Source organism: Mus caroli, unplaced genomic scaffold (assembly GCF_978045245.1).
Source record: "Mus caroli unplaced genomic scaffold, Mus_caroli_1 scaffold_3, whole genome shotgun sequence".
NCBI lineage: Eukaryota > Metazoa > Chordata > Mammalia > Rodentia > Muridae > Mus > Mus caroli.
In genome coordinates this window covers 98,130,449-98,148,776 of record NW_028227258.1, presented here as the reverse complement: position 1 = coordinate 98,148,776, position 18,328 = coordinate 98,130,449, and the positions used below count along the sequence as shown (strand labels likewise).

General features: G+C 37.5%; 1 protein-coding gene across 2 annotated transcripts in view; it reads right to left on the bottom strand.

Moving 5' to 3' along the window:
- LOC110291624 (vomeronasal type-2 receptor 1-like) overlaps window positions 1–18,050 on the bottom strand; it is a 28,436-nt gene extending 10,386 nt beyond the window's left edge. The window contains exons 1-4 of one of the 2 annotated variants that reach the window (XM_021158854.2): window positions 17,693–18,048; window positions 14,552–14,843; window positions 11,159–12,028; window positions 3,744–3,974 (exon numbers count right to left, since the gene is read on the bottom strand). In XM_021158854.2, the coding sequence (XP_021014513.2) occupies window positions 3,744–3,974; window positions 11,159–12,028; window positions 14,552–14,843; window positions 17,693–17,928 (1,629 nt within the window). In that variant the 5' untranslated portion in view covers window positions 17,929–18,048. Of the gene's footprint in view, window positions 1–3,743; window positions 3,975–11,158; window positions 12,029–14,551; window positions 14,844–17,692 lie in introns of both variants that reach the window. The other variant, XM_085835849.1, reaches the window with a different exon arrangement.
- Between the last annotated feature and the right edge of the window lie 278 nt (window positions 18,051–18,328).

The window sequence follows — 18,328 nt, the reverse complement described above, 5'->3', positions numbered from 1 at the left end:
TATGGGACACTGTGTAAGCAATGGTAAGAGGAAAGTTCATAACATTAAGTGTCTTCATAAAGAAATTAGAAAGATCTCATATTGGTAACTTAACAGCATACTTGAAAACTCTAGAACAAAAAGAAATAAACATACCCAAGAGGAGTAGATGGCAGGAAATATTCAAACTGAGGGCTGTAATCAATAAAAAAGAAACAAGAAGAACAATACAAAGAATCAATAAGACAAAGAGTTACTTCTTTGGGAAAATCAACAAAAGAGACAAACCTATTTCCAAACTAACTAAAAGGCAGAGAAAAAATATCTAAATTAACAAAATTAGAAATGAAAATGGATTGAACAGAAATTGAAGGAAAGACCATCCAGAGACTGCCCCACCTGGGGATTCATCCTATATACAGTTACCAAACCCTGACACTATTGTGGATGCCAACATGCATGCTGACAGGAGTCTGATATAGCTGTCTCCTGAGAGGCCCTGACAGAGCCTTACAAATATAGAAATGGATGCTGGCAGCCAACCATTGGACTGAGCACAGGATCCCTAACAGAGGAGTTAGAGAAAGGACTGAAGGAGTTGCAACCCCATAGGAAGAACAACAATATCAACCAATTAGACCCCCCCTCCCCAGAACTCCAGGGTCTAAGCCATCAACCAAGGAGTATATACAGCTATATAGCAGAGGATGGCCTTGTCAGGCATCAATGGGAGGAGAGGTCCTTGGTCCTATGAAGGCTCTATAGATGCCCCAGTGCCAGGGAATGAAGGGTGGAGAGGTGGGACTGGTGGGTGTTGGAACACCCTCATAGAACCATGGGGAAAAAGAATGGGATAGGAGGTTTCCCGGAGGGTGGGGAACCAGGAAAGGGGATGATAACATTAAAAAAATGTAAATAAAGAAAATATCCAATAAAAAACAAAAAAAAAAATAAAACAACAAAAAAAAAAAAACAAAAAAGAAAAGGGAGACATAACAAAAGACACCAAGGAAATTCAAAGGATTATTAGGTCATACTTCAAAAACATGTACTCTACAAAATTGGAAAATCTAAAAGAAATGGATACATTTCTTGATAGATACCAGTTATCAAATTTAAATCAAGATCAGATAAACAATTTAAATAGACCCATAACCCCTGTAGAAATAGTCACAATAATTATGTCTTTAAAATAATAAAAAAAAACCCCAAGGGCAAGAAGATTTTAGCATCTTCTTTCAAAGAAGAGCTAATCAATATTTCTCAAATTATTCTACAAAATAGAAACAGAAGGAACATTGCCAAATTGATTTTATGAGTCCATAGTCACCCTGATACTGTAGACTCAGAAAGACTTTTCTACTTGTATGTAGGCATTTAGAAGAATGCAAATAGATCCATATCTATCACTGTGTACAAAACTCAAATACAAGTATATTAAAGTCTTCAACACAGATTTAGATTCACTGAATCTTGTAGAAGTGAATGTGGGGCATAGTCTTGAATGCATTGGCAGAAGAGAAAACTTCTGAATAGAACACCGATAGTGCAGACACAAAAAGTGACAATGAATAAATGGGAGCTCACAAAACTGAAAACCTCCTGGAAGGCAATGGACACTGCCATTCAGACAACACTGCAACCTACCGAATGGCAAAAGATCTTCATCAATCTCACATCTGAAAAGGACTAATTTTTAATTATATAAAGAGCTCAAGGAACTAGACATTAAGAAACCAAATAATCCAATTAAAACGGGTACAGATTTCAACAGAGAATTCTCAACAGAGGAATCTCGAATGGTAATAAACACTTAAATGTTAAACATCTTTAGCCATCAGTGAACTGCAAATTGAAATGACTTTGAGATTCTATCTTCACTTTCAGAATGGATAAGGTCAAAACCACAAGTGACAGCTCATGCTGGTGGGAGTGAAAATTTGTACACCCACTTTGGAAATTAATATGGCAGTTTCTTGAAAGTTAGAAAGCAACCTACCTGATGATCCAGCTGTACCACTCCTGGGCATATACCCAAAGGACACTCCACTATACCACAAGGACACTTGCTCAATTATGTTCATAGTAGCATATTCATAATAGCATGGAACTGGGAACAGCCTACATGTCCCTCTACTAAAGAATGGATAAAGAAAATGTCGCACATTTATATAATGTGAGTATTACTCAGCTATTAAAAACAATGACAACAGGAAATTTTCAGGTAAATAGATGGAACTAGAAAAAAAAATTATCCTGAGTATTGTAACCCTGACCCAGAAGTCAAATGTTGTATATATTCACGTATGAGTGGACATTATATGCAAAGTAAATGATAACCCTACTACTATCCACAGACCCAGGGAGGCTAAGTAACAAGGAAAGCACAAGGTGGGATGCATGGATATCTCTGGGAAGGAGAAATAGAATAGATATTGTGGGTGGATGGTGGTGGGGGGATGGGAACAGGAGGGATTAGATGAAGGAGGATGGAGAGAGAGAATACTGAGACAGCTAACTGGAATTAGAGGCCATCTAGGGCACAAACTAGTAACCCAGTATAATGGAAACTCCCAGGAATCTAAGAGAATGACTCTATCTAAGGCTACTAGCAATAGAGGATGTGAAGCCTTAAATGGCTATTTCCTTTAACCAGGCAATTGGAGGCAATTAGATACCAACCTAGCCACATAATCTTTGACCTACAAAATGTGCTGGGTTAAAAGTTTCACAGAAATTATGGGAGTGGCTAACCAATGACTGGTCCAACCTCAGACCAGTGCTACAAGAGGAAGCTCACACTTGATAAAGACTGGCAAAAAAAAAAAAGTCAATAAAATGATACCTAAGGGTATTCTGCTATACTCAGATTGGTAGCTAGCCCAATTGTCATTAGAGAAGCTTCATCCAGGAAGTGATGGAAACAGATGCAGATACCCACACCCAAATATTAGGAGAAGCTCAGAGAGTCCTTCCAAAGAAGGGGAGAGGAGGAATTGTAGGAACCGGAGTGGGTGAGGTCAACACAAGAAAATCCACAGAATTAACTAACCTGGGCTCTTAGAATCTCAGACTAAACTGACAACCACTGAGCTCACCTGGGACTGACATAGGCTCTCTGCATATTTATAACAGTTGTGTAGCTTGGTCTTCTTGTGGGACTCTTCACAGTGGGTGCAGGGGCTATCTCTGACACTTTTATTGCCTTTTGGGACCCTTTTACTCATACTGGGTTGCCTTGTCCAGCCTTAATACAAGGGGGATGTGTCTACTTGTACTGAAACTTGATACGCTATGTGTAGTTGCTATCCATGGGAGGCCTGTCCTTTTCTGAATAAAAATAAAGGAAGAGAAACAGGTGGGGTATGGGGATAGGATGGAGGGGAAACTGCAGTTGTGTTTTAACATAAATCATAAAAAAAAATAGGTTAAGTAAATATATATTAAAATACTAAAAAGTAAAAATCATGAAAAAATATAACCCCAATTTTAATACAGAAGAAAAAAATAAAATTTCTAATTTACATGGAAACATTCTCAAAATATCAATATACTACTAAAGTATATTAACATTTTCATATATTTTATTATACATGGATTCTTTAAATTCTAACCAGAACAAAGAACAACATGAAAAAACATATGCTACACTAAGGAAATTCATTTGGAATATGGCAAAAATGTTAGGTGTTTTGCATTTATTTGGTGGTTGAAATAATAGAGTTTTCTCTCTATAATAAGCAAAATATGTCAGAACAACTAACCATTGAAGATTCAGTGTTCCAAAACAATGATGAGTTCTTTGGAAGAACAAGTTCAAACTTTGTGGATGTATATTTGTATTCTCCAACCTTGACAAAGGTGATTTCTCCAGTATTACCCATGTGCCAATTGAGGATATCATAATATCCCTTGCCTACATCTCCATTCAAATCAAGTTCTATTTCTGCTCCATCATGTGTAGTAATTTTCAACTTCTTAAAGTAACTCATTAGCTAATAATGAAGAGGGAGAAAAAGTAAAAGAATCTATCTCATTAATAGTATCATGTTATTACTTTAATATCATGACAAAATATCAAATTATGACAATGCAGTAAATAGTATTATAGGCATACTGAGTTAAATAATTTGTATAATCTAAGTTTACCTATTTTCCTTAACTTTGGGCAATGGACAATTTCAATTTCCCTTTCCCCCTTATTTATGTATTTATTTACACCCCAATATCAGTCCCTGTTTACTTTCAGTTCCCCCTTAACACAGCTCCCTTAACACTCCCCCTTAACACGGTGAGTCCCCAACCCCCCTTGGAAATCATGCCACCCTGGCACATCAATTTACTGTGTAACCTCTCTCACTGAGGCCAGACAAGGAAGCCCAGTTAAGGGAATGGGGTCCACAGGCAGGCAACAGATTCAGGGACGGCACCTATTCCAGTTGTTGAGGTACCAGCATGAAGACTAAACTGTACATCTGATACATATGTGCAGGTGATGGGAGGGAACAGATCTAGCCCGTGCTCGCTCTTTGGTTGGTGGTTAAGTTCCTGGGAGCTCACAAGGTTCTAAGTTAGTTGACTTAATGGACGTCCTATAGCGTTTCTATCGCTTTTGGTCCCTCAATTCATCTCCAAAAATTTCCACAAGATTCCTGAACTCCATCTATTGTTTGGCTGTGGGTCTCTGAGTCTGTTTCTATTAGTTGCTGGGTGGAGTCTTTCAGAGGAAAGTTATAGTAGGGTCCTGTTTGAAGCAGTAACAGAGTATTAATAATGTCAGGTATTGGATTTTGCCCATGGAATGGCTTTCAATTTTAGCCAATCATTGGTTGATCATTCCCTCAGTCTCTGCTCCATCTTTTTCCTGCACTTCTTGTAGGCAGGACACATTTTAGGTGACGAGTTTTGTGGGTAGGTTGTTGTTCTTATCCCTGTACTATAAGTCCTGCTTGGCCACAGGAGGTAGCCACTTCAGGTTCCATATTGCCTACTGCTAGGAGTCTAAAGTCAACTCCATGGACTTCTTGGGGCCTCCTTCTTTAAATATAAAATAATACAGAGATTACAATCAAACAAGGAAAAGAAATAAATAAAACTGTTCAAGACCTGAAAATGAAAACAGAAGCAATTAAGAAAACACAATCTGAGATAATCCTGGAGATGGAAAATTTAGGAATGACAACAGGAAGTAGACATGAGAATTGCCAAAAGAATACAAGAGATGGAAGGGAAAATCTCAGGTGTAGAAGATACCATAAAAGAAATTGATACATTTGTCAAAAAATGCTAAAGCTAAAAAGTTTCTAACACAAAATATCCAGGAAATTTGGGACATTAATTTACCTTTGACATATATACAAATTGTATGTTTTTGTTAGCATAGTATAAGTTTATACTAAAGCTTAGCTCCTTATCAAGAGACAGGTAATGTTTATAATATTTTCTTTTCCCTTACTCACTTTTCCTGTGTAAAGATACAAATGTCTTTAACTATTTCCTTCTTTTGAAGTCCTCAGTCTAGTAGAGAGACTGGGCAATCAGATGCTAAAAGTTAAATTTAACAAGTTTATCTTATGTAACAGTTTCCTCCCATATTCAAACAGTTTGTAGTTTCATGGAAATTCTATTTATTTGCTTATCTCTCTCTCTCTCTCTCTCTCTCTCTCTCTCTCTCTCTCTCTCTCTCTCTCTGTCTCTGTCTCTCTCTCTCTCTTAGATATTTTCTTCATTTACATTTCAAATGTTATCCTGAAAGTCCCCTATACCCTCCCACCACTCTGCTCCCCAACTCACCCACTCCTGCTTCCTGGCCCTGGCATTCCCCTGTCCCAGGGCATATAATTTTGGCAAGACCAAGGGCCTCTCCTCCCAATAATGGCCAAGTAGGCCATCTTCTGCTATATATACAGCTAGAGACACAAGCTCTGGGGGTACTGGTTAGTTCATATTGTTGTTTCTCCTATATGGTTGCAGACCTCTTAAGGGAAACTCTTTAAGTAGTAAGCATAATATCTCAAAATAGCTTTAGGAAGTCCATGAAACTGAGCAGATTCACTAGATAGCATCCTGGCAGTGTAAGCAAGGAAAGTTGAGAGTCCTCAGACTGTGTTTAAAGTAAAGCGCAAAGAAGAATCAGACAAGACAAAGTGCAAAGAAGACTCTTGAGACCAGTATGTCTGCTGGGGGGGGGGGGACAGAAATCAGCTGAGCTGCCTGGAAATTATTTACACCAACTTAGGAAGGATTCTCCTTAGAGCTGTCAAAAGGCTGTTCTCCAAGTTCCTAGTTTTTGTGAGCTGTCACCCAACTGAAATGGGCTTTGATATTCTATCCTAGTGTCATTTTTGCTCCTGTAACTAACCCCTCACCCATATTCCTTTAAGTAACCCGAATAAAATTATTGGTTCACTGAGTTGGTCTTTGGTGGTGTCTGTGGTGTGTATAGGGTTCCCTATCTGGGGTGAAGTAGATATGTGTGTTGTTTCTCCACAGGAAAAGTTTTGTCACATCAAAAAGGGCATAGAGGAGGTGATGGCTGACTGACTTAGGAAATTGGAAATTCTTTATTTCTTAGTATCTTAGAAGGTTTTTACTGCTGTGAAGAGACACTATTACCAAGCAGTCTTATAAAGAACAACATTTAGTTGGGGCTGTTTACAGGTTTTGAGGTTCAGTCCATTAGCGTCAAGACAGTAAGCATGGCGGTTTCCATGCAGGCATAGTGCTACAGGAGCTGCGAGTTCTACATCTTCATCCAAGGGAAGCCAGGAACAGATTTTCTCCCACTTGAGTAGCAGGTGGGTCTCAAAGCCCACCCCTACATAAAGACAATTTCTCCAACAATGCCACATGTACTCCAATAAGGCCACACCTCCTAATAGTGCCACTCCATGTATCAACCATATACAAACCACCACATTTAGAGAGTCCACTTTAGCTCAACTTTTAGCATTAGCAAGGGATTTCCTTGAGAGTATGCCTCTGCATTCTAAATTTCCACCATGCAGAAATGGCCATGGCCAGTGGTACAATAGTTCATGGGACTGATGTTAAATCTTGGGACATTGAGACATTGTCAGAGACACTGAGAAGAATCTGTTCTTCTCAATGAGAAAACAACCTTTGTCTAACTCACTCCTTACCTAATTAATTTTATGTAGGTAAAAGGATGCTCTCTTTAGCATAAAGGAAATCTATTACACAGGACACATCCTTGGTCTTCATCTGCATTACATGCTGCACGTGGATTTCTCAACCAAAGGACCTTAGTGTGGTTACAATCACTCCACAGACCAGCAAGACTGTAGAAGCTTATAGAAAGAACCTACATGATTGAGTCTGAAGATCTGAAGTCTTTTGGTTTTGTTAAATATTTTGACCACAAGGAAGGCTCACATTTAGCAAGCATTATTTGAGAAGATAATTATTCTTCCTAATATTTGTCATAGGAATTAAGGCTATGTATGTGAAAGATTTACTAAGTGAATGTATTAAGACAGTGTTTTAGTCACCATTTATTCCTGTGTCACCTGGCCTCTTGCTTTTCTTCTGATTCTTTTCCTGTCTATTCTTCTCGATTATAATGAAATTATGTCAAAAATAGTGAAAACTTAACTTTTATGCTAAGTCCATGAAATGTTATATCCACTACTTATCAATAGTCAAGCAAATAAATGGTCAAAATTTCCACAATCTGACTCTTCCCTAGATCAGCTTTCTTAAAGTTTCACTTGCTTGAAACTTTTAGATGATAGGACACATTTCTCTAACATCATGTCTTTCTCAAGAATTTGGAAATGCCAGGTGGGTACTGGGCATGACACTAATTCCACAGACTGATGCAAGGTACATAGTGTAAATTTTTCTCAGGAGGAAGAGGAGGTGAAAGAATAAGAGAAGTAATATAAGAAGACAAAAAAGCAGTATAATTTAGAAATGTTCAAGTAAATAATAGAATTTCAAAGCTTTTCTTGCCTTGTCTATAGGTACAATAAGCTTGAAACATAAGTAAAGGCTGTGTATTTATTTTAGTTTCTGTTAAAAAAATGCTTTACACTGATACATTTACCAGGCTTGTGATATTCTTCAATGTAAGGAGTTAATTTTTTAACATGTTGACATAAGGTGCTATATGAAGAAGAACAACTCTTGATGTGGATAATGACTAGATTTCATCTTGATACTATGTAGTCCCTACCCCATCTTTAAAGCCTTTCCATCTGCAATAATTGCTTCTTTAAGCAAATTTAAATTTAGCATTTTAGTATTCCAATAAATTATAGCACCATTGTTCAGTATTCAAGAGTGTTCTTTATCATGGCAGAAACATTCAAAGGACTTCTAGCAAAATGATATTTTTGACATCTAAAAAGTATTTAACTTATCATCGTGTATGTATTAGAACTTTCTTAGTACCAGTGAACAAACATATCTTTTCTAGTTCTGTTCTGTTTCTGTGACAAATACCAAGCTGGGGGAAGAAAGAGTTATTTGGTCACAGTCCATTGTTGATGGAAATCAGGTTTAGAATATACAGGCATAATCACAGAGGAATTCTGCTTATTGGTTTAATCTTTGGCATGTATAATGAGCTATATTTCCTAAAAATTCCTGTCGCCTCTGACTAGAGAAGGTGTTACACAAAGAGGACTGAGTCTTCTCATATCAATCATGAATAGAGACAAGCTCTTGCAGACATAAGGCAATCTGATCTAGGAAATACTTCAGTTGAGATTTTCACTTTTCATGTGATTATAGGTTGGATAAAGTTGGTAAGAAAACTCTAATCAGCATCCTTAGCATTCAGACCTTGTATCATTTCTAAGTTCTATGCTAGTTACTAGAACCCGCATGTGTTACAGAAATAGCTGTCTTTAAATCTGGACAAGAGAGAATATAGAATGAAGCTGTAATGTTCAGAGATTTCAAAATTAGATAGTCCTTAGAAATAAGAGTGAAGGTCAGTAAAAGGAACTAGTTAGTGCCTATTCAAAGTGGCTCATAATCCTCTGGGAGCTTTTGAAAACAAAATAAATTAATTATGGATTAACACCCATAGGAGAAAAAAAATTCCTGGATTCTATCAAGATATCCAGAATTGGTAGAGGAAAAGTAGAAGTCCAGATAACATGTGAATAGAATGAGAAAATGGTAAAAGAATCATTTTTTCAAGCAGCAAAGTTATCATGTTATTTAGCATGAGATTAATTTTCAATGGTTGCTAAAATTGAAGGGGCAAAGGATAATAAAAGCAAGATAGTTTTACAGCTGCACAATATTGTCTAGAAGGATAATTGCTGTTTACATTTTGTTTTGAGTTTTGAGAGAAGGCTTTACCCTATATCTCTGGTGGGCCTGGAACTCACAATGTAGCTGAAATTAGCTTTGAATCTGTGGCAATAATGTCTCAGCTAGGAAGAAGTCATGAGTCACATGAGTGGTGGCGGAGAGTGGATAGAGGCATGAGTGACCACCACAAGGTAATTATTAGTTCTGTAGGGAAATATAATACTTTCTGATGAGAAAAATGGTGGTATTACTTAACAGTAATAATAAAAGGTAATTATATCATTTGAGCCCTGATATGGAATATTTAAAAAGGACACAATTAAGGCTGGAGAAATTGCTCAGATATTAATAGCACTTGTTGATTTTGTAGATAACAAGACTTGATATGAAGGTCTGATATGGAAGCTCATAATTGCCTAGGATTACAGTTTCAGGGGATTTAATGCCCTATTCTGGTCTCTATTGGCACTAGGCATGCATGTGGCCCAAATAAATACTTGTAGACAAAACATTTTATGCATAAAATAAAATACATCTAGAAAGAGACACATCATCACCAAATAATATATACGTATAACTTAATCATAATAAAATATTAGACAAACCTAAATTGAAAGTCAGTCTAAAAATACTAGAGGAATGGATCATTGATTAGGAGCATTTGCTGCTCTTGCAGAGAATTCAGGTTTGATTCCAAATGCTCAAGGTGGTGCTTCCGAACCATCTATAACTCTAGTTCCAGGGGATCTGAGTTCCCTCTTATATTACTGTAAGTATTGTCATGCTTATGGTGCACAAAAATGCACACATGGAAACTCTCACACATATTAAGTAAGATAAAATAAAATAAAACTTTAAAACAAAGTATCATGGATAAGAAAACACTTAAAAAATGAATTTCCAGAATGTGTGGTGAGGGGTAGGGATAACAGAATGAAGAGTGTTACCTGGGCTACTAAGAACAGCCAGCACTGAATGTTGTGTGGGCCAACCTGAATATGAAATATAAGTGGAAATGCTAGGGACCCAGCTAATGTGGGTAATGTTGTTACGTTAGAGTAAATGGATAATGATAGTCAAGGAAGAAGTAACACATTAGTGATGTTAAGTGAATGTCCTGTGTGGCTGACAAGACAAAGCAGGGATGCTTAAGTTCTATATTTCTTATAAGAGGAGGGTATGAACAGAAACAAGCAGGAAATCGTGGATGAGACCACTCTTGGCAAGACCACTCAGGCTACTGGGTACCATCATGAATTTATTAACAGCAGATCAAGGACAGGCACAATGGATGTGAATGTCCCAGATAACCACTATAATCTTTACCTACACCTTGATATCCATCCTTTTGTGTGGCTCCCACTACACTGTACAAAGAAATCATCCTCTAGTCTTTCTTTAAGATAGATAGGAACAATTGTTAAGATATAAATTCTGGAGTTTAATGAAAATTGTATATAACGTCCAGGATGTATCATAACATAGAGGGACATACAAATATATTCCTAACATGAATATGATGTATTTGAAACCCAAATAGTTACCTTAGACAACAAGTTGCATATTGTATATTGGGAACAGACCAAAGGAAGTAACTAGAGTCACTACCTCATGCTTTACTCTTAGATAATTTTACGTTTCATTCTGCGATGAAAGACAGCATATTTTGTAAAAAGCATTATTTTTTTCTTTTGTGAGACAGGTTTGTTATTATTGACAACAAACCTAGTAATTTGGTAATAAATGAGGATGTAAAATGAACAATCAATTAATCCAGACAAATTTTGATGTTATAAAATCATATGGAAGCAAATCAGCAGTTTCAATGATGTGTAATTGTCAGCAAACCTTGGTTTTACCTCATGTTCTATAATAGGGTCAAATAACGTACCTCTCTGGGCTCAAAGTCAGGTATATGTGAACATTTTGTATCATGCCTCTGTTCTTCCAATAAGTCACAAGTGCTTAAACGATCCAGGGCATAAGCCATAAGATACACAGCTTGTTTGACATTGTTTGTGATTCTTAGCTGTGATGTATCCAGATAGGTATTTTTCAGATCTTCCAGCTTCTCCTCTCCAGTGCAGAGCTGATCAGACATGTCATACAATCTATCTTCTTTACCAGTCATATTCACTCTGTGGTCCACATTGTAAGGCACACTGCTGTTGGGCCAGGTACAGTTAAAAGCAGTTTGCCAGAATTCAATGGTCAAGACATCATTTGGATCCTTGCTAGGGTGTACATCATAAAGAAATTCTTTTAGTCCTGGTATAACACTTCTCGGTGTTGCAAATCCAATAGTTCCACCAAAATAGGGGAAATACTCAGGCTTTGCAATGAGAGCAGAGGTAATCCAGGCTTCGCTGGCTATCCATGTCCTGTCAGTTATGTTATGATGAATCACTTCCAGCACAAAGGGGCTGAGGTCAATGTCAGTTGAAAAAAGCACAATGACTTTGGCAGTGGAACTTTTTATTGCCTTAATAGCTTTTTGCATTTTCTCATTGGAGTAGACTTTTGGAATGGTTTCAGAGAAAGCAACACAGAGGTTGAGAGTCTCCATTCTTTCCCTAAGGGATTTTACTCCATATTTTCCATAATCATCATCAGATGCAATAGTACCTACCCAGACCCAACCAAAGTGTTTGATAAGACTCGCCATGGCTTCAGACTGAAATTTATCACTGGGTATTGAGCGATAAAAAGATGGAAACTGGAATGTGTCACTAAGAATTGCACAGGAAGAAGTATAGCCCACCTAAAATTAAAAATATATATTTATAGTTACTAGGAAACAGGAACCAACTATTAAATGATGTCTTCAGAATATTGAGAGGGAGGAAGCTGACCAACACTTTCTTTGCCCTTTCTGTAGACAATGACTTTCTACTGGTGTTTCTACTTGTTGGATCAGGGATACCAACCATTAAGATGACGCTCAATATCACTGCTTTTCATGAGTGAGACAACAGCAGTGTCAGGAAGGTAACTGATCATCCTCCCAGTCATTGTTGACTCCCTGAGTCAGGATATCCAGTCTCTTCATCAGCTTTAGCATCTCCTGTGCAGAGATGATCAACTGAGTCCAAGTCTCAGTCTGCTCAGTAGCATGAATTTGTGCTCTACTGGTCTCACCTCTACTCCCTTATTTCTATTCTGCTCTTTCTTCTCTTAGTTTCCTGCTGTCAGGACTCCTGAGTATGTATGTCCTAAAACTTGACTTGAGAGAGAAGATAGAATGGATTACTACAACCAGAAGCCTACACATTATTCTCCTACAAGGTTACCAGAAAAGTACTTAGGCAGATAGAAGAAAAGCAAGACTTCCTCTCCTGTTTTGTACTTAGCTTTTAGGGAGACCTAGGCATGGAGATCAGGTGAGCATGTATTACTGACATTCTTTCTGTATCTTTGCTGTAGTGTATCCACCATTTGCTGACTTGCCTCCCCACAAAACATGTTACTCTCTCTCCTATCCAATCTCATGTACTAAGACTTGACTTCCAGTGTGATGGTCCATAACTCTTTAGCTCCAACTTATTCCTTCATGAAAACTACATTACTTCTCCGTTGTCTTTTCTTCTGTCCCTTTCCCTGTTCTTATTCCACTGGCTAATGTTTGTTATTTTCCTTTCTAATCACACAAATAGAAGAATCATGGAAACTATTGTGTAGGAAGGAATCCCTTTAAGAAGAAATGATATCAGATTTCTGAGGTTTGGAGAATTATTTATCATATAAAATATTGTTACTTGTACCTTTTACGTCTTTATTTACCCCACAAGAAAATTAATAATAAGTTATATGTTTTGGTTTTTTAATATAAAGGCATTAAACAGAAGATTTAAGAATGCTTCCAGATTTATTAAAAACTGGGAAAATGTATCTAGAAGTTCTAGGCTGTGCTTCAGTTCATTAGAGTTTACTGGAAGATGGAGCTCATAGCAGGTGCAGTTTGGATAAGGTACATGAATCCCATCATTAATATATATTCCAACTAACCAGCCTTTAAGTTAAATACTATGTTTGGCTGGGGTTGTGGGTCATTAATGCAGCATTTGTTTACAAAAAGTAAGTTTCTAGGTTTTATCTCTAGCATCACAAGAGAAAAGGAAAGAAAGAAAGGGAGAGAGATAAAGAAAGAATGAAAGAGGAAAGAAGGAAGAAAAGATGAGAGGAAGGAGAGATGAGCAAAATACTGCCATTAAGTCAGTATCACCAAATAATCTTTTCATTATTCATATCAATGCATCCTGACCCTTTAATGACACTGCCTTTAAAGTAACTCTAGGTTCCTTTATTTTCATAATAATCCCAGCTTTGCAATTACTTATTCTTGTATCAGAATATGCTACTCTCTTTAGGTTTAAAATAACCCTTTAAGTTAGCTAATGTGAAATCCCAATCTCATTTAAGCACGTCAGTGCGATGATTTTGCTCATGACTCATAAGCATCAACAGAGACCCAGAGAAAAACCTGTGCCTTAGTCCAACCACCAGTCAACCACCAAGTATTTATGGTTGACCTTTACTGTGTTCTACACAGTGCATGAAGCACAGTCACTAGTGAGATGTTAATATCCTCATCACTATACCACCAGTTAATCAATGTAAGCATAATGCTCCAGGAGGTCACAAGTAACTCTAAATAGGCCATAGTGTGCACTGAGTTTGGTGGAGAAGAGTAACTGGAAGAACCTGGCCCCATTTCATGTTGTCTCTGTCAGTTAATTCATCCTCTCTGGACCACACTGTTATTTGAAATAATTTCTACATGCTGTTTGTATTTTTCTCTCTCCTTTCTTCTGTTCTTTCCTTTCTCCCTGTTCTTCCTGTTCTTCCTGTCCTTCCTTCCTTCCTTCCTTCCTTCCTTCCTTCCTTCCTTCCTTCCTTCCTTCCTTCCTCTCTCTTTCTTTCTTTTTCCTTCCTTTCTCCCTTCCTTCCTTCCTTCCTTCCTTCCTTCCTTCCTTCCTTCCTTCCTTCCTCCCTCCCTCCCTCCCTCCCTCCCTCCCTCCCTCCCTCCCTCCCTCTCTCTCTCTCTCTCTCTCTCTCTCTCTCTCTCTCTCTCTCTCTCTTTCTTTCTTTCTTTCTTTCTTACTGGGTTTCTGTATGTAACAGTCCTGACTGTCTTGGAACTCACTTTGTAGATCAGGCTGACCTAGAAGCCACAGAGATTCACCTGCCTCTACTTCCAAAGTTCTGTAACTAAAGGCCTGTGCCACCCCTCCTGGCACAATGTTTGTAAATTTTTCTAAGTACATAGCACACTATTCCAAGTTACCTGAGGAATGTAATACAACCCCAGAATTCTTGCAGCAGCAACGGACAAGGATGAGCCTCCTGCTCCAATAATTCCTACCAGATATTTCCCAGTGCTGTTTCTATAATTGGGCTTGTTTTCTTCCTGTCCTGTAAGAAATGCCAAAGCCGTCTCCATTGCTTTGGAGACAGAGAAACAGGTGTCGAAGATCTGGTAGCCCAGAGTGTGGTTGGGCAAAATATCCTTCCTCTCATTAATCTCCTTGATGGTGTGGATCATGGTTTTCATCCAGCGGAAACCCCGGAAATTAAACCTGGAAAGGAAAAGCATTTGTGAGCCACTGGCCACTAAGGGGGTTAGGAAAACGGGAAGCTTTTTAGGGAAGATGCTTCAGTTAAGTGAGCGATTACAGCATTTGCTGAAGTAGCAGCAGGTACCTCAGTTTTCTGCATGTGTCAAATTTTCACAAATGATAGTGCAATAGTAAAAGATTCAAATAGTAGTTATATTCAGTCTTTATAAGTGACTGCTTTACATTTTTTAACCTATTTGTCTCTTATATGCTACATTATTTTGAAATTTCTGGTTATTTCTTTTCAAAATTGTTCTTCTAGTCACAAATCTCTTCACCAAATGCACCTAAGTATCCCTAGAACAGGCTTTCTCACTTCAATGGAGGTCCATAGGTCATGATTCTTCTTCTTCTTCTTCTTCTTCTCATTTTTGGCTTGTTTTCCACTGAATATTTATTATGACAATAAAATATCTTTAATACATTAAATACTTATGGCAGACATTATTAAAGTCAGCATGTAAATTTCTGTATCCTATGTTTCAATTACTCCATGCATCTTACTGTTGAGAGACCTTTAACTGAAGTTCTCTTCTTGCTGTTCTCATGTAAAAACATAAATATGAGCCTCTTATTTTTTTCTGCATCCATTAAAAAGGGACATGTTCCCTCTGTAGTCCATCACCATATTGTTTTCAAGGCTTTCTAAGTGAAACAACACCAAAAGCTCCTCTTCGTTTTTCTCCTGAATTTTAACTATACTTTAAACAAAAATTGTGCAGAACAGTTTTTTAAGTGACTGTTCTCTTGTTATACTCTGTATCTAGCTAGACTACTTAATTTTATACCATCAGCTTAATAGGTACATTAAGTTCAAGACCTAAATGTAATTATCTTAATTCACAATTTGGAATTTCCCTTCCTGTCTGTGTGGGTGCACATTCTGTTATGTGTGGAGAAGAGATACCAATGACACGTCCTCAGTCACTCTCCACCTTATTGTCTGAGACAGGGTTCCTCATTGATCCTGGAACTTGACTTGGCTAATCCAGTCTGCCAGGAAGCCCTACTGGTCTTCCTGTCTCTGCTTACTGAGCACTTGGATAGCAGATTGCCACCACACCACACTTTTTTTGTGTGGGTCTAGGACCTCTAACTCTGGTACTCTTTCTTGCAAGGCAGGATCTTTACCAAATGAACCATCTCCCCAGTTCAGTCTATTTAAACTTTTAGGTTCCTCTGGTGTTATACAGTATAAATATAGTAATTAAGGTCCTGTTTTCATTTTTTTTTTTTACAAAAAAATGTTGATCTATGTAAGGAGAAAGAAAAGTAACTAAGCAATATAATTAAAACAAGCAGTGATGGAAATAGATGTATGAACAATGAAATTCAAAGAACACGCAGCCTAGACTATAACAGCTACACCAAGGTTTGCTGGATAACAGAAAGAGGAGGATGGGGCTGCTGATAGACAGCTGGTGAGAAGTTATTACAACTGGAGAAAGTTCCTCCAACTAGGAAAACAATTAAGTACTGAAGAGATAAGTATTTATAATCGCATATTGTGGATGGTAACACAATTAATGAAAAGCAGAAAACAGAAGAGACCAGAACACAAAAGGCTTTACCTTTCTTTTAGTTTCTGAGTTGACACTGATGACATCATACACTTATAAATATCTTTTAAAGTAAGATAGACTTTCATTTCAAGAGGTAGAAAAATACCATCTGCTTTGAGCCTGTAACTCCACATTTCAAATAGCCAAAGGATTAATTAGTTCTTCCCAAAGGAAAAAACTATCTGCCCCAAACTGATATTTACAATATTGGAAAAAGTGGAATCATCTTTGATATCCAGTGGAGGCTTATAAGCTGTGTGGGAATATTTTCTATTATTAATAAAACATTGACCAGGTAAATGATACAGTAGTGTGGATAGAACAGGCAACGAAATGGGCAGTAGATATCTTACTATGATGAAAACTGCACAGAAGGGATGAGGGCCCCTTGAAGATTAACAAGAAAAACATCTCAATGTACATAAGTGATTATTGTAGAGACAATAATTCATTGGTTTTTATTAAGTTTCCCACAATACTATTATATACTATGTACACAGTCATAATTTTTTTTCCAAAAGAACCCAAAATTGTATGTAGAAAATAAAAAGAAAGTGCTTTGTGATGGCAGTGGAATTGTGGGCTAATGTTTTGTTTTCTTTTAATTTATGGCATTCTTTTCATATATAAACTCCCCACACATCTCTCTCTCTCTCTGTGTATGTAAGATAATATGCTCACAGACATCTATTCTATCCCAATTTTGTTTTTCTCATAAAAGACTGCTGTATTTGAGTATGAGGAATTCCATTTTTTTTGATATGGTATCTTGTAGGAGACAGCAGTAGGGACAGAAGTTTTCCTACAGGTCAGAATCCTATCATGAACATTTCCTCAGACACAAAGCAGAGTTCCCAGACTGTACACTTGAACTTGAGCTTGTAACAATTAACAGTGAAGCTGCAGCACACTGTGCAGCACCTGTGCTTCTCAAACATCAGTGTTCACACACAACAACAAAGGTCTTCAGAATGTGTGGATTCTCTTCTGTAGATGTGGTATGCAACCCCTGGTTCTATGTGTCTAAGAAGCTTTTAAATACTGCTGCTGCTGGTCAACCAAGAACCCTCTTAGGAATAACTTTCTGAGAACCAACCACAGAAAACCTCTCCCTCTATAAACTTTAACAAAGTCAGATAAAGCCAGATTTTAAGTACATGAACTGGAACCCAGACTCCATGCTAGCCACTCTTTTCAGGCCACCCAGATTAATGTGAAAAAAAGAAAAAAGATTTCTCAATCACTTACCCCTCACACATGGCTGATATGGGTACTTCGTCAGAGTTATTTGTTGGGATGGTTCTAGAGTGAATAGGAAATAGTCCTCCAATAACCATAGAATGGTTTTCAGCTTCTACATATCCAGACAAATTGAACTTGCGCAGCAACTTGCATGTCACATTTTCAAGGTTATCTTGAGCATATAATCCACCCCATAGAAAGACAGTTAACCCCAGAATTAAGTATATCTTTTGGCTAGCCATTTCAATATGGTGGGTTTGAGGAAAATGAAAGTGTTGAAGTGACACAGGTTTGAAGGAAGCACCTTGATGGAGTGTTGCAGTGTGTATGAGTCTAACACAGTGAGCCGCTTGCTACTCCTGACTAAATAATTTCATGTTGTAGACACAGATGTCACAATCAGCTGCAATTTATGGATCTGGAATAGGAGCTGAACAGTCATCTGAGAGGAGACACCTGGATATCCTGTATACTTTGCAGTGATGAATAACGACAGAAACATGGGATTCAGTTTGAAAGTTACCTTAAGTTGTAGAGACTGTCCCCTCTTATTTGTCATTGTCAAGATTATCAAGTGTTACTTCAGTCAACTCTGCAGTCTTCTTTACTCAAGGAAGAGTAAAGGTATCACGCTTCTCCAAA